The sequence below is a fragment of the Candoia aspera genome, chromosome 2, assembly GCF_035149785.1.
Source record: "Candoia aspera isolate rCanAsp1 chromosome 2, rCanAsp1.hap2, whole genome shotgun sequence".
NCBI classification, from domain to species: Eukaryota; Metazoa; Chordata; class Lepidosauria; order Squamata; family Boidae; genus Candoia; species Candoia aspera.
In genome coordinates this window covers 215101755-215117566 of record NC_086154.1, presented here as the reverse complement: position 1 = coordinate 215117566, position 15812 = coordinate 215101755, and the positions used below count along the sequence as shown (strand labels likewise).

General features: G+C 37.0%; 1 protein-coding gene across 1 annotated transcript; it reads right to left on the bottom strand.

Annotated features, from left to right (window-relative positions):
* Nucleotides 1-1645: 1645 nt before the first annotated feature.
* Nucleotides 1646-11909, bottom strand: TMED7 (transmembrane p24 trafficking protein 7). Its single transcript, XM_063295317.1, has 4 exons — nt 11771-11909; nt 11436-11661; nt 6025-6270; nt 1646-4751 (listed from the first exon to the last, which is right to left on the bottom strand). The coding sequence occupies exons 2-4, from the start codon at nt 11619-11621 to the stop codon at nt 4515-4517; spliced, it is 669 nt and encodes a 222-aa protein (XP_063151387.1). The 5' UTR covers nt 11622-11661; nt 11771-11909; the 3' UTR covers nt 1646-4514.
* Between the last annotated feature and the right edge of the window lie 3903 nt (nt 11910-15812).

The window sequence follows — 15812 nt, the reverse complement described above, 5'->3', positions numbered from 1 at the left end:
ATTGTAATATAATTTATACATAGGGTGTGGGAATGATAGGTAAAACCAGTGGGACACTGAACAGTATTTGGCAAAGTGCATTGAAAGTAAAAATCCATGGGACATCATTATGCAATGCAAGATGGTAATTTCCATGTCTTCTTAAAATTCAGCATTTGATAATGGGTGGTTTATTTGTATGAACATTTCTGGTTACTGTAGCAAGGAGCCCCCCATTAAACTGCTCTATATTAATACTTTTCTCCAATTCTGTCCCTCCAGATGTGTTGAGGACTTGCAAAATTCTTAAAGAGCATGATTTTTATATTTTCAACATACCTGAAAGGTGCTAGATTAGGGAAGGCTGGATTAGAATCTACCTCCAAAGTTCGACAGGGGTATTCATTTGCAACGTTGCCATTATGATTTTCACTAGATGACCCAATTAGCATACCAAGGACATTCATTTTCTGTTTGCCTACTGATGGGTTTGTATTAGGCCTTTCACTGATTTAATCCCTTTATTTACAAATACCCCCCAAATAAACTTTTCTCACCATTTCACAGAGTAGTTCTCAATTATCTATTGTAATCCTTTTCTCTCCCATCTCCCCAAGTTTCTTCAGTTGTGTCAGCACAGTACTTGATTTTCAAATTATTTTTAGAATATTCGCCAAGTCATGTGATTTCCAGAAGATGAAACAAGGGGTTTCCATTGCATCAATTTTTAACTAGTTTCATCTTTCCTGTTATTTCCTCTTCCGCTTGTGCTGTTAAGTCTCTTCCCCTTTCCTTGCAATGTTGTAATCTGAGATAGTCTGTAGCCAGAAACTCATGTTTATTTAGTCACCAAACACCCAGTTTATAGTAATCACTAACTTCCCCAGTCTGGTGCCCTCTGTGGTATGCTGATGAATTGCTGTTACTTTACTAGTTCACTTAAATGTACGTGCATGTACAAGTGCACACAGAAAGATATGGTTGTATCTTGACTACTATAAAAGGATGAGAATTTATTGTGCTCTTGAGTTGAATGATCAATGACTAATTGAAGCTTCATTCCCACAAAGGAATCAATCGGATTGGTTAGTAAGATTCCAAAAGCAATTACAACAGATGAAAAGTTGGCTTAAAGGGAAAAAATGAGGTACATGTTAATGTGGCCTTGGTATATTTCTGTGTCTGTGCATGTGTAATAAATTTATATTTTAAAACATATCCAGAGTCTTGGATTGATCAACATCTTCAGCAAGGTCAAAGTATCCTGAGATTTGCAACTACCTGACAAATAATTAAAGGAGAGGGGGAGGGAAACTGCAAGCTGGAGGTGATGGAAATTGCTGTCCAAGATATGCTGAATGCCAGTTTATGAAATATTGTTTGATCTGACATGTTAACTATCAGTTATATCCACATCTCTGTATCTACAATTAATGTATGTGGCAGTCTCACATGCAGTTTATGAGATTAAGTTTTATAGTACTAAGCAAAACCAGGAGCAGATTCTGAGAATTTGTAAAGAGTGAGTTATCCTTCAGCATTGCCTTTGATTCTAAAACTGAGACAGGATAATTTAAAATCCAAATCTGAAGAAAAATGGCAGCTTCTTAGAGGATTTTACAATTGTTGTCATAACCCAACTCTCCAAATAATAACCACTCAACAGAACCTTATATTAATTTTATTATTTCATATATAATTTCACAGGGCTAGCTTTTGTCTTATTGACACTAAGAAAGGTTTTTATCAAGAACTGGACACTTCATATCATTATACATATATATGGACTTCAAGAAAATCAAATTCAAAAACCTGGAATCACGATACAGTTAAATTGTATTTTAATTGTATACATGTACCTTGAGTCTTTGTCTGAATAGTTCTTAACAACCAAATTGTGTTTACAGACATGTTTAAACTTACTTTGGAATTTGCTTTTGTCTATTAATCACTGCTAATAATAATATACACTAGAACCAAATGTGGCAACTTTAAAATTTCTGAAATATATGAAAGGAACATTGAAAAAATATAAACTGCAGCAAGGTACAAGATCATTTAGACAGAATCCAGATAGTTTAAGTCACTGTCCCAAACCCTATCCTACAAAATGAACAGGCCAAGTAGTCTTATTATAAATTAAGGAACTAGATGCAAAGTTCATACTATGTGCCTAAAGTAAGTATGTTTGGACTGAAATAATGCCTGGTAACCACCTAGAACTTTGAACAGTAATATTTATATCCATATTAGGTGGTGGTCAAATGTGGATCTTTATCCTTTAATTACATCCTGTCAACTGTCTGTTACAAAATCAGAAAAGCCAAATAGCACCTAAGCTCTATTGTTAAGAAACTTACTCTCTTGTTAGGTATGTGCTTTTACGTGGCTATTGGCTATGAGCCTTTTCTCCATCATATATGTAACCAGTTTGATATAGATGGCCAAACTTTGGAATGAAAAAAATCAAACTAAAGAAACTCTCACCTGACCTATTTACAAAAAAGTGTATAACTTTAGTCTGAGCAGATAGGCCCTTATGAGATTTCCTCACATTTATGGCCAAATACCACTTCTGTCAATGTTTATTTGTTTTATAGGATTTTGATGGGCCTCTTGAATATGAACCACTAAAAGGAATGGAAGTTAAAGCAGCTCATCCTAAAAACTGATTTAGCTGCCCTTCTTTCACAAATGGCAGGTAGTTGACCTTTACAAGAAACAACAAGTACATTCAATAAATTTATTTTCTGCAAGCTCAAATGAAAGCCCAAGCACATTCTACAGCAAGTTATTATTGCAGAATTTCAAACAAATGTACCACTGGAATATTCTCCATCTCTAAACAAATCAATGGTCTATCTTCTAAAAAGCCACACCCACAAACTAAGGGGAAATATTAGGCATTTTTAACATTAGCCAGACTCAGTGATGGAGCACCTCTCTTCCTCCTTTTTACAGCACAAGTAGCAGCTCATACAGAAAACAATGTAAAGTGTACTTACAGAATATCTACAATGGAACAAGGAAAAATGGGTCAATTAACTCTGCACAAAAGTACTATGAAATATCAATTGTATTTTAGTGAGTGTAAGCCCTTAAGCTTAGTGGTATTCATATGCTTGTAACCACTATAAATCATTTCTTCATCCTCTCCGATAAGCCTTGTTATCCACTCAGAAGCACACTTAGAAGATGCTAGTTTTACTGAGACAAATAAGGCTTACCTTCAATGTGTATGATTGCAGTGATAATGTTAATTTCTTTTGGGCAGCCTGAAACAACAGTGTGCAGTCTTAAATACCCATAAAAGCATTTGGGATGTTAGAAAGCAGTATAGGTAGAATGACTACCAATTATACAGTATAGCAAAATCCCTCATTCCCCCAAAGCTTGTAAGATACTCCAAAAAGTAGCCTTTTAGCATAAAAGTGGTAGCAGTTAGGATAAAGCAACACATTACTGTAAGCACAAGTGAGAAGTTGTCCCCATCACTTTAGAATGTTTAATCAGCAAATTAATTCACATAAGTTATCTGATTATTCCCATTTGCATACATTGCTTAATAAATCAATTATTTAGACTAAAACACTCAAGCCATTTATGGCCATGCAATCCTATCTTATTCAACTTGGTGGTCTCCAGATCTCTGGGACTGTAACTCCCATGATTACTGACCATCGTTATGATTTATGGGAATTATAGTTCCAAACAACTAAAGGGCATCCAGTTGAACAGCTCTGACCTAATATTAAAGAAACTACAAGTCTAGCTTTTAGCTGTAAGTTACTTAAACCAGTGCATTTTTTTGCTTAGTCCTATCAAGTTTCAAGTTAAAGTGAAAACTTCAGATTCTTAAAATATAGATGGTTTGTGTCAAAGCTGACTGATTTGGTTCTTCAGAGCAGCAGCAGCAGCTGCCAAACTCTAAGACTCAGCTTCAAGAATTATAAGGCATTTTCCCCATTATTTAATTTAAAAAGCAAAATGCAATAAATGACAGATTTTTTCAATGCACAGAAAATTGTTTTTTTCCAGGACTCTGTCTAAAATTGGTGCAGTAAAATTATACACACACGCACACACACACACAAACACCCAAAATATTATTCAAGACCCTAGAATTTCCATAGTCGCTCAAAACAGTGCAGTACAAGGCTTTGAGACTACCATTATATGTGTTTCTGTTTTCATTTCAACACTTCCAGACTTGCAAGGTCAGACTGCACTCTGTTTTTCATAAGGACAATCTTTTAATTCACCACTTAAAGGATTTTCTTAAAGCACTATGTACTAACAAGTCTCATTTGTTAAAAAAATAGGAACTATTAGATCTCTCAGCAGATATGAAAGAAAACCCCAATATGTAACAAATAAAAGGCTGTCTTTTTTTCTGTGACAGCTTTGGGGGAGTACAAATTTTACAACTTTGAAGTGAGAAGGCTAAAGTTATTTAAAATGTTCCCTGTACTTGTTCTTTAACTAGAAATCATTCAAATAATAGTATATTTTTCAAACAATGGATATGAAGCTTGTTATGATCCAACACGAGTTGTAGTGGTTCTTTTGTCAGAGAAGAAACTTTTGAGAAGAAATACCTGCCCAATGCTAACTACAAGTAGAATGATGGCTTCTCCTGTTGACCAATAAGCCACTCGTGTGTTTAAGTCTTCTGCTCTGCTACGGCCTTGTGCTTCCCTCAGCCGAAAATGTGTCTGGTAATCAATGACAGACTTCAGAGCTTCATGAATTGAAACACATGCTGACTCCATCTAGAGACAGAAAAATAGAGCACTGATGAGTAAGATGTTCTGAAATCTAATCACTAATAAAATAAAAAACAGATCCTTAGATAATAAAATTACGGGAATATAAACCTTTACATCATATTTAATCACAGCATATAGGTATAACAAGTAGAGTTTTATGAAAACCCAAACGGAAGTATTGAATGCAGAATGAAATTTATCATTCTCATACAGCATTAATCTAGTTGCTCATATTTTTTATTAGAACAAAAATAACCAACTCTAAAAATATTTCTGTAATGAAACAGATGAATAATTACCAATAACCAAGTCTTCCTACCCATACAGAAGCTGTATGTCAGTCAGCAGCAAGAATGTTAGAGCCTGATGCAAACTATATATTGAAAGCTTTTGAATTTAATGCTAATATTGAAATTAATTTAATAATTTTATCATTGAAATCCTAAAATGAAACGTGTATACATGTGATGAACTCTGTAGTCATATGAAATATTTACTTGCTCAATTGAATAAGGAAATTCCTTTCAATCCTGTAAAATGCATTTGGGAAATGGGGGTGGGGGGGAAGATGCAGGAGAAAGGATTGAGCCCATCTCTACTGCTGGCAGAAGATGCTCTGTTGGTGGAAAGATGTTACTAAAGTAGCAGTCTCAGAGTCCTCGGCCAACAGTGATGGATGCTACAACTTGTAGTTAACCAACATCTGGAGGTTTGCAGGTCTTCCTATTGGGCTATAGTAAAAACCATACACTTGGGGGATTTTTTACACACACAATAGCCTGGGGGGGATTTTTGCCTTTTTTGTTTCTTCTCAGAGGACAGCTGATACTAAAGTGCCCTGTACTAGAAGAGGGGGCAATCCAACTGCAGAAATCTGATGTTTTCACCTGCCTTCTTATCCCTCCTTTCATTCATGTTAAGGCCATTATTTTACCTCTCACATTTAACTACAGTGGTCTGCACACTGACAAACAAAATATTGAATTGTCTACTGCAGTGGAGTTTAAAATTAAGACATCTTTACAAATCACTCAAGTGATATCAAGCTTCAATTTACAATATTGATACAAAAATATTTGGTTGTATAAAGGAAAAGATGATCAAATGCCACCCTCCCTTGTATTCCCATTTTTGATCAAGTGATCAAAGTGATCAACTCAGTTAACTAGCCATACAGACATGGAACTAGACAGAAATAAAGTTTCTGAAGTCCTATAACCTGGTCCTAGTATACTTTGGGATAAAGATATTACTATGTGCTCAAAGTTCACTCTACCTGAGTGAGTGCGGTAACTCTATTTTCACTAGGAAAGAGAGGTGGGTCATCTCCAACTTGGAAGTCGAAGTACACTGTCTTGTGTGTGAAAGTTGAAAACTCATTGCTGAAACAAAATTTGTATGTTCCGTTTCTGGATGCAGTAAAAGTAAAACTATCATACTGTTTCTTCATTTCTTTATATAGCACAATACCATCTGGATCTTCTAAGCGGCAATCAACATCATAGTGTCCTCCAGTAATCACCTGTGGAATAAAGAAAATTGGTATTTGGAACAATAGTCACTGATGCTGCTATTCTTGTCAGTTAAAGAAGCATCTTTACAAAGCAAACATATTAAACATAGACTGTTAAAAATTTCAGCAAGGGAAGTCAAGTATATTATAATCTCTTCAATCTCGCCAATTGAAGTCAAGTATATTACAATTACAAGTAAGTCAAAGGCAACCTAGAAACATTTTGTTGCACTTCAGATATTCTTGCACTTGCAGGAACTGTTTGGCCCAAATTATAATTGAAAAATAGGCATAAAAGTTACCAAATAACATGAAAAGGTAGGAACTAAGGATAACTCTCTACTCAAATTGTGTAAAAGTTATTAAAACCATTAAGGTCACAATTTTGAACTTCTTTCTACTATAGATAAAATCCTACCGTGTAACTACAAAAATAAAATCCTATTATGTAATATCCAAAACTAGATATGCAGTTATTAAAGACTGACATGGGCTTTCCATTTTAGTGGAAGGAAAGAGAATAAGAGGATGACCAGCAGCAAGCTATATAGATCCCATTACAGCAGCAGGGGGGGACACTGTTGGAAGACATGAAGGGCCAAACTGGGGACAGATGATCCTGGAAAAGGTCTATCCATGCAGTCACTATGAGTCGACACTGATTTAACAGCACATAATCAATGGAAAATTAAATACAGAAGAACAGGGGAAGATTAAAACATGCAGCGCTTCTGAAAAAGTATGCATGATTCCTCTTCATTTTCTAAATTCAGGAAGGCCATTCATCTTGTACTTGTAGAAGCACGATTAATCCGTGATTAACGGCGAACATGACACACATCTAGATAAAACCAGCAGATTGTACTAAAAGATAATTTTTCATGAACAGAGGGTCCCTTTCCATTCATGGAAGGCTTTTGGTCTAGTAAAGAAATATTGGTATGAAGGGGCAACTTTTGCTATTTCTCCTAGCAATCATTAACATTTTTTAAAATATAGTATGAACAGTCATGGGACCTACAAAATAGATTGTTTTGAAGGCACCAGCAGCTGGAGGGAAAACAGACAAACTTCATCTACACATCAACTTATGAGAGTGTCTTAATACAACTTCATGAATTAGATGGTACTTATGATAGAAACCAAATCCAAGCCATTATAGTTTGTAACAATGCACTGATAATGCTAAAACTTATGATTAAAGTGTTGTAACATTTTATATCATGATATAAAATGATCAAGCTAGACAACACTCAAAAGCTAGACAACTCTCACTCAGCAAAACAAACTTCTGAAAGCTCTCATTAGTAAGCTCAGAATATACTGGACAAGGTTTTTGAAGATACATTTTGTAATTAAGTATTTTCTTCATCATACATATTACACTTTGATGAATAAATACAATTCATTCCAGAATAGGTTATCCACACATAATCTGTGCTGAAACTAAGAGAACCTACGTCAAGATTTAATACCTACTGCTGGCAGCTAAACAAGCAGTATCAAGAGTTATGAAGCCTGAAATAAGAAGCATGGAATATCAAGACAAAAGGATGGGGATACACAGCAAGATTAAAGCTATGGAATTTTGACATCAGAGAGCATTGCCAACATTTTTGGAAACAATGCAGGTAAGGATCAGGTAGGGTTGTAGTACGGATTGCTCATAATCATGATATTCTATTCTATTCACCCTCTTTTCTGGTTTCATAGTCCTTTTCTGAAAGAGTCAGCATTCCTTTCCCATTAAGAATGCTTGATCTAATGAAGGTTATTTTTTCTTACCCACTCCTAATGAGAATGTATTTTCAACAGACTTTTCTCTTACCTGTGATACTCCCCTTCTCTGAGCTGCACTAGGATTCATTTTCTGGGTAGATGGGCATATACAACAAGTCTTTTTCAGTAGCAGAATCACAAATGTGAACTTTCTACCAAGGAAAATCTTGGTTCATTTTTTCAAGCAGTTAAACAGTTGTATACAATCAGGATTTTAATTTTACATTTTGGTGCTTTAATTTTAATAATGCCATTAAGTTTTATTATATGGCAGACAAGAAGAACATCTTTCTGTTTATCTGGTTAAGAGAAAACGCACTTTACACTTTAACATTGCAATAAATGAATATAAACTCTAACAAAGGAATGTTGCTCATGTATAAAAACAGGGATAAACATCTCTGTGATATAAACATAGGAAACATAGAAGTTAGTATTTTGGGAAAAGCAAAATAATAAAGGAAAATTAATTCTATTATCTTCTCAAGATCCTCATATACCTCTTGCTTCAGGATTTCAGATAAAATTCCCTAATAAGGAACTTAGTATCAGGTAGTAGCACAGTTTCCAAACAAAATAATGTGATGTTTGCACCAAGAGGATTGATGTTAGTGAGCCCCCACAAAAAGATATAACCATCCCATTCCAGGTAGAAATATGGGAAGCACAGCCAGCATTATTGGCGAACATTCTACTCCTGGTATTCTACTGCAGGAATGTTCTTCTCTGCATAAAGAGACTATTAACAATTGAATGAAACAAACATGATATCCACGAAAAATATTGTCCTGCATCCCCATACATAGACATCGCCAAGAATACCAGCCGACTGCCCACCCAAACAACAGGTTAGGTTGAGAAATGCAGAACGGAAAAGCACCTACTCGTAAGACTCTAAATTATTTCACTGCTCCCCAATAAGCACCCAAATCTGTTTCAGCACTAGCCAAATCAGGTTCTGAGACGTGCAGGCCACAATTCTATTCCACAGAATGGAACCTGATATTTGTTTCTTCCAACTGTTTATATGATTGTCTCCTGAGAGTTTCCTGGTGTATTTTATTAATTCCTTACTGAAGTGTCTCCCCTTCTTGTAAAGAAGTTTGTTTCATACATGCACCCACACAGATATATATTTATGGGAATTAACACTCTCTATGTGGAATGCCTGGTTCTGCAGCAGGACTTAAAGCAAGTTTGTATTGTTGCTTTTCTAACAATACAGGTATAATGGGTAACATGCAAATGTTAGATGAGTTGGATTGTGGAAAAAGGTTAAACTCCCATGTACTGATTAGCTAATGCACAGAAAGCACCAATGTATGATGTCAATCCTGGCTCATTTGCTAACTTACTTTAAGCTACCATTTCTTACTTTGGGCTTAAATGAAATTGGCCTAGGTAAATCAGAATTTCTACATTGAAGCTGACATGCAATATAGGTCTTTAAATGCTCTAACTGAAAAAATAGATGGGACAGAAATAAAAAATAAAACAACAGATGGAGGGAAATGTTGAAATAAAAGCTAGAAGTTGCTAGACTTATCTCCAAGTTCATAAATCATATGTAACAATGTTTTCTTGCAAATTTTAAGGTCTCAACTTACAAATTAAACTTTGCTCTCTATGAAGGAACTACATTTACCTTATATGAAATTATTAAGCTTTTAACTAATTAGAACTTGACTGTTATATCCTATTTTTTTTCTAACATATACCTTAGTAATGCTCATTATAAGGCATTTATTGACATAATCAATGTAAGCTTATATTTAGTCTATGCAGATATGCTTTTCCTCCCAGCAATAGTTATGTTCGATATCCTAATTCCTAAATACAGCATGATTGGACTCTTGAGATTGCAGCTAATACTACAGATAAAATTACACAGTTCATTTTTATCATCAGTTCTCTGTACCAAAATCTGTTAAACATCTTGTTCTATGGATAATCACTTTTCAAATATTTATTTACTATTTCAATTTGTTCTCCTGAATCTTGATAATTTGAAATATTATCTGAAGTCAACCTGTGAAATGAGAATAACACTCTTAATATTTAATTCTAATACTAGGACTAAAAGATGGAGGTATAGCTGGAAGAAGCATTCTACACCTCATTGAGTAGAAGATGAGGAAGTAGACAGCAAGATGTTGCTAAATGGGACACTGCGGTGAAGCCAAACTGATTACATAAAAAATAGTGCTTCTGTTGTTTCCATTGAACAATGAGATGAATCATCATTCAAGTTGGATAGAAAATAAATACATTTTTTATATTTTAGGCAACATATGGCCCATGCTTTTTAATCTCCATACAGCACAGCTCCATTTCACTGTCATATTCAGGAGAAGAGACAATCAGATAATGCATTTTGTCTACAGAGTTTATATCCAAATATAAAATAACTTGATTGCTTTAAAAAAAAACAGGAATGTACACCAAACCTTGCTTTTAATGAAGATGTTGGTTTGATGGCACACAGAAAATTGCTGATAGCCAGAATTTGCCTTATTCATTTTCAGAATGAAATTGCTGATGCTGGTATATGTACTTTCGACATGTTATATATACTTTATTTAGCTGTATTAATATTGATTGTATATACTTTGGAACCTGTAGGGCCAACTTATTTTGCATATCATTTTCTTCTTTTAGTTGAAAATCACACAATTTCACTTTCTTTGCACAGTGCACAAAACAGATATTTAAGAACAGCCTATGCCTGATGGTTTGAAAACCAAATCATTATGTCTGTTATCTATGAAGACTAGATAAAGAAACGCTCGTGACCAGTTTCACCATACTGCTGCAAGCCACAGGTACCAATTCCACATACAACTATCAAGAAATAAAAACAGCAATGTTATGAGTAGTTTTATTTGTAAGTGCTTAAAACTACACACAGTACAGGTATACAATAAAACAACTGATAGACTAACATTACAATATATAGTAAAAAAAATAAGCCTCAAAACTAAAAGGTCCATAGCAAATGACAGATCAGAAGCCCAAGGGAACACTAAAAAGGAAAGGAAGGCAGATTAAGTGAGAGTAGAAATGGGGCAATACCTCAACGTGGAACTCAGAGTCCCTTAATTCAGGGTTCCTCAACCTTGGCAACTCCCAGAATTCCCCAGCCAGCAAAGCTTTGAATTGAAGTCCGCACAGCTTAGAGTTGCCAAGGTTGAGGAACCCTGCCTTAATTGACTCTTTACAGAATCTTCTGTTACGTTTTCTGAAAGATCCTCTTCTCACCGCCCTCGTTTCAGTCCTATTTGACTACAGTACTAAAGGGGCCGTTTTAAACCGCATTTCTGCCTGACCAACTGAAACTATACAAGTGCAAGGATTCTACGCGTGGGAGGGCGGGCTCCCGCGCGTGCAGACCTTACCTGAAATTCCAGGGTACATTTGGTGCCCTGCACGATCTCCTCATAGAAGCACTGCTTGGCATTATCAGGCAATTCGAAGGTGATCTCTGAGGCGCGGACCGCCCAATTCAGGTGCAGGAACAGCAACAATCCCGCCGCCAAGGACCCTGCGGAGGCACCAGAGCCTTGCCAGCCTCTCAGCAACATCTCCCGGACGGGGACTCAACCACAAGCACGGAAAGCTAAGCTGAGGTGAAAGAGAAGGCAAAATGAGCGCCGAGGCGAGAGGGGTAAATCGCCAGCCCCATCCGCGCAACCGAGAGCCCCGGGAAGGAGGGACTCCCTGAAAATCTTACCTGCCAGGTAGCCGAAGACGCGCCGGCTTTCACCTGCGGCGTGGCCGTACAAGAAGGGGAGGGCAAAACGGAATAGGTGATCCGGAAGTGAACGGATTCCACCTCAGACAAGATCCAAGAACTTCCGGATAGTAATCATTTGTAGACGTGGAGTTCGCTGAGGAGAGTAGGCGGTGTTATGGGAAGGAACGGGCGGAAATGAGACAAAGAGATGGGCATGGTCTAAGATGCTATTGGTCCTGCGAGGAGAGCTGGCCGTTCTCAAACAGGAATGGGGGGGAAACACAAATAGGTGTTGCTAGGCGACAGCGGTTACGGTGCAAGCCACCTTTTCCCGGTCTCCGGTTCGCCGGAAGTATCATCCTTATAGGCCCGGGGAATTCTGGGAGTACCTGCCCTCTGGAATTTGCTCCCGCCCTCAAGGTTCGGGTGGCCCTAATTCTGTTGGCCTTCAGTACAACTGCAAACCCCTGACTTTTTCCCCGCGCGCTGAACCAGGGTGGTAGATAAGTCCCTTTTGTGATAAGGTTACTATTGCCAGCCTCAATTACGTGTTCACTATATGCTGTTTGTGCCTGCTTATTTGGTCTTCTTTTATTTTTATTTTTATTATTTTATTTTAATTTGATATTTTCTGATTTTTATTGTTGTGCCCTGGCCAGAGGGGTCAAGAAAACGAAGCCCCTTTTTCTTGTCAGGATTGAGCCTCTGTTCCTCCCCATTCAGGCCCAAACATCCTCCAAGCGCTGGGCAGATTTTGATGGGGTCAGTTGGTCCACCCTGGGTAGAGATGGATGGATGACTTCACCCAGCAGTTTCATATAGATGTCAAACAAAAGGGGAGAGAGAGTCGAGCCCTATGGCACCTTACAAGTGAGGGGCTGTGGACATGACCTTTCACCCCTGTCAACACTGATTGAAACCAGCCAAGGAAAAAGAAGAGCCACCACAAAACAGTGCCTGTCACTCCTAGTCCCTGAAGCCAGCCCAGCAGGATTCTGTGTTTGATGGTATTGAAAGCCACTGAGGGACCAAGCAGTATATAGAGTTATAATCCAAAATTTGTTTCAAAGTTGAATAAAACTTTGTGTCATATTTACTTTTGAAATAAGTTATTTTGGACATCAAGGCATGCTGGCAGAGCTTAATTAGCCAATTTTCTGGAGAAGGAACTGCATACTTTCCAACTGGAGTTGGAGATATCCTTGCAGCAGTTACCATGGATGGAGCTAATTCAGTATACTTTGTGGGATTAAAATATTTAGTAAAATTTAGTAGAAAAACAGGTTGGAAATGAAATTTGATTTTTAAAATGTTTCATTCTGTTACAAATCATTTTCCAAAATTGTTCAGCATTATAATATTGCCACCAAATATGGAAAAAATGATCCAACCTGATCACTGCGTTTCTAACAATTTTTAGAAAATCAACGGTCCATTTTAGCAATCAATACTGGAATATGTTTGTTTATTTAATTTATGATCATAGACCAATAATACAAAAAGAAAAGAAAAATGTACCTTACAAGTGAAGCATAGTATAAAAAACAGATAAAAAGAAAATTAAAATTCCTGTCCAAGGACTGTATTTATGTTGCTGGGTAAAAATTTGACTTCTGATCTTAAAAGCAGTGTAACAAAATTTGGCCACTGCCAAGGATGTGCTTACTGATCAGCCAGCAATAGTTGAACATAGAAATGGTCTGTACATTCTGGAGAGTCCAATAAAAGGGGTGTAATATGCCCCTTCGTGCCAAGGCATACCACTTCGTGCCCCTTCTCATAAATTGCAAACGGCTTCTGCAGGAACCGGCTTCATGCAAGAGTGAGCAAAAAGATGGCCGGGTGAGTGGGGCAGCGGAGAGCAAGGCAGGGCAGCAGGGTCTCAAGAGGTGGCAAAGCTGATTGCGGCTGGGTCTGGGCTGGGGCAGCTGTGGCTTCTTGGGGCCTGGTAAGCAGCTGCAGAGCCGCATGGTTTTGTGGCTGCTTACCACCCTGCAAGGCAGGGTCAGGGCAGCCAAAAGGGCAGAGTTGTGAGGGGAGATGGGGGGAGTTGCAGTGCCTTTCGTTTGTTTAGTTTCTGTGGTAACTCAAACTGCAGCACACACAATTGGATTGCATTTTTTTAAATAAATGAATATGTAAAGAATTGTTTCTCTTTAATATGTGTGTGTGAGAGAGAGAGAGAGAGAAAGAGAGACATGCCAGCAGATTCAAGTTAGGCATTTTCCAGATTTTTGACACGCCGAGCCCAAAAGGTTCACCATCTTTGTCTTAGTGTCTCAGTAGCAAGGGGAAAATAAAATCTGCCAGTTTAGAATGAACTATCAGGATTAGGAGAAGACATTGTTCTGCCACTTCATTCCTTCCCAATTCCATTTAGGATTGTATTGCAAACCACCATTTTTAAAACATTCATCAAGGAAGAAAGTCTGAACATTTAAAAGCTTACAGTATTGCAAATACATAATCACAATTAAACCATAATTCTCTAGAGGGCGCTGTTGAATTAGAATAGTTTTCAAAAGTCTACTCTAGATCTTTTTAATGGCGAAAGGTAAATTGCATTCACTTACTTTTGGAGGGAGCAAAGTCATTTACTACTGTTAAAAATACCTAGCACAGACTTTGATCTCCTTCAGCTGATTTTGATAGGAAATGGAAACATGAAAGTTTATTTATTTAATTTTTATCCCACCTTTATTATTTTTATAAATAACTCAAGGCAGCGAACATACCAAGTTCTCCTCCCCCTTCCTATTTTCCCCAAAACAACAAACCTGTGAGGTGGGTTGGGCTGAGAGAGAGTGACTGACCCAAGGTCACCCAGCTGGCTTTCATGCCTAAGGCAGGACTAGAACTCACAGACTCCTAGTTTCTAGCCCCTTGCCTTAACTGCTAGACAGTATTTTTAATTTTCTGACTTAGGAACGAGCTTTTGAAGAAGCACAATGAAAAGATCATTAGTTTATAAAGAATTCTAAAAATGGAAAGCCTTAATGTACTTAAAAGCATCTAATTCAGTTCACAAGATCTGAACAAAAAAATGATTTGCAGCAAACTGGCTAATTCTTATAGTATTGCTAAATTTCCTTCTCCACTTCCAAAATCTTAGAACAGGGTTTTGTTTTAAGCCATTAAGAACATTCCCAGCTTCACCCAAAAGGAAAATTTGACCCCACTATTGGGGTTGCTTTGAGGAGTTGCAAATGGAATGCTGAGTAATCACTGTAGACCACAGGTTGTCTGTTACTATTTTAAGTAAATTAATTAATAGATCAAAGTAGCAGCATGAATAGATAAAACATTGTTCATACAGGATATTAAAGAAAAGGAAAAGTGGAGTGCTGTGCTAAAATTTTGGGGAAATAGAAAGAATTGATAGTTGATCTGTTATGCAAATTAGTTTTTTCTTAGTTCTGAAGCTGAACTCATGCTCTGAGATACACAGTGAGACTACCATATCAGGTTTCTATTCATCCAGAGTGTTTTGACATACCTTTCCCAGCCCAATGCTCTAAGGGCATATATGGTTTATCTAAATGTTATTAACAAATATCCTAACCCAGTCTTCTCTAAACTAGTATCCTCCATTTTTGCTGGACTGTGCTTCTCATAATCTCCAGATGATATATCCCCAGCCAGTGTATGTTTGATAGCAGCACATCTGGAGAACACCAGAGTAGGAAACATTATTCAAAGGCAAGATATTATCTCAAGTATTAAACATTTTTTATTTGCTTTGCAAAGTACAGGCTGGGTTCACACATCAAACCACACTAAGCCAAAACCATATGAACCACATACAGTAGCTGAGATTACATGGGAAGACAGTCTAAGTATTCTAGTTATCGGTTTTACACAGACAATAAACTTCTTTCTGAAGTATAATTGTTAACCATATAATTGCCCATCAAAGCTTAATGGTTGTTCTACAGGTTCATCTGATAAAAATTACAGTGGGAACTGAAGAGAATCAGTGGGATTGCTATTGCAACACCAAGTAATATGTAGAACAATTTAAAAACAATGCCTGTTCCTC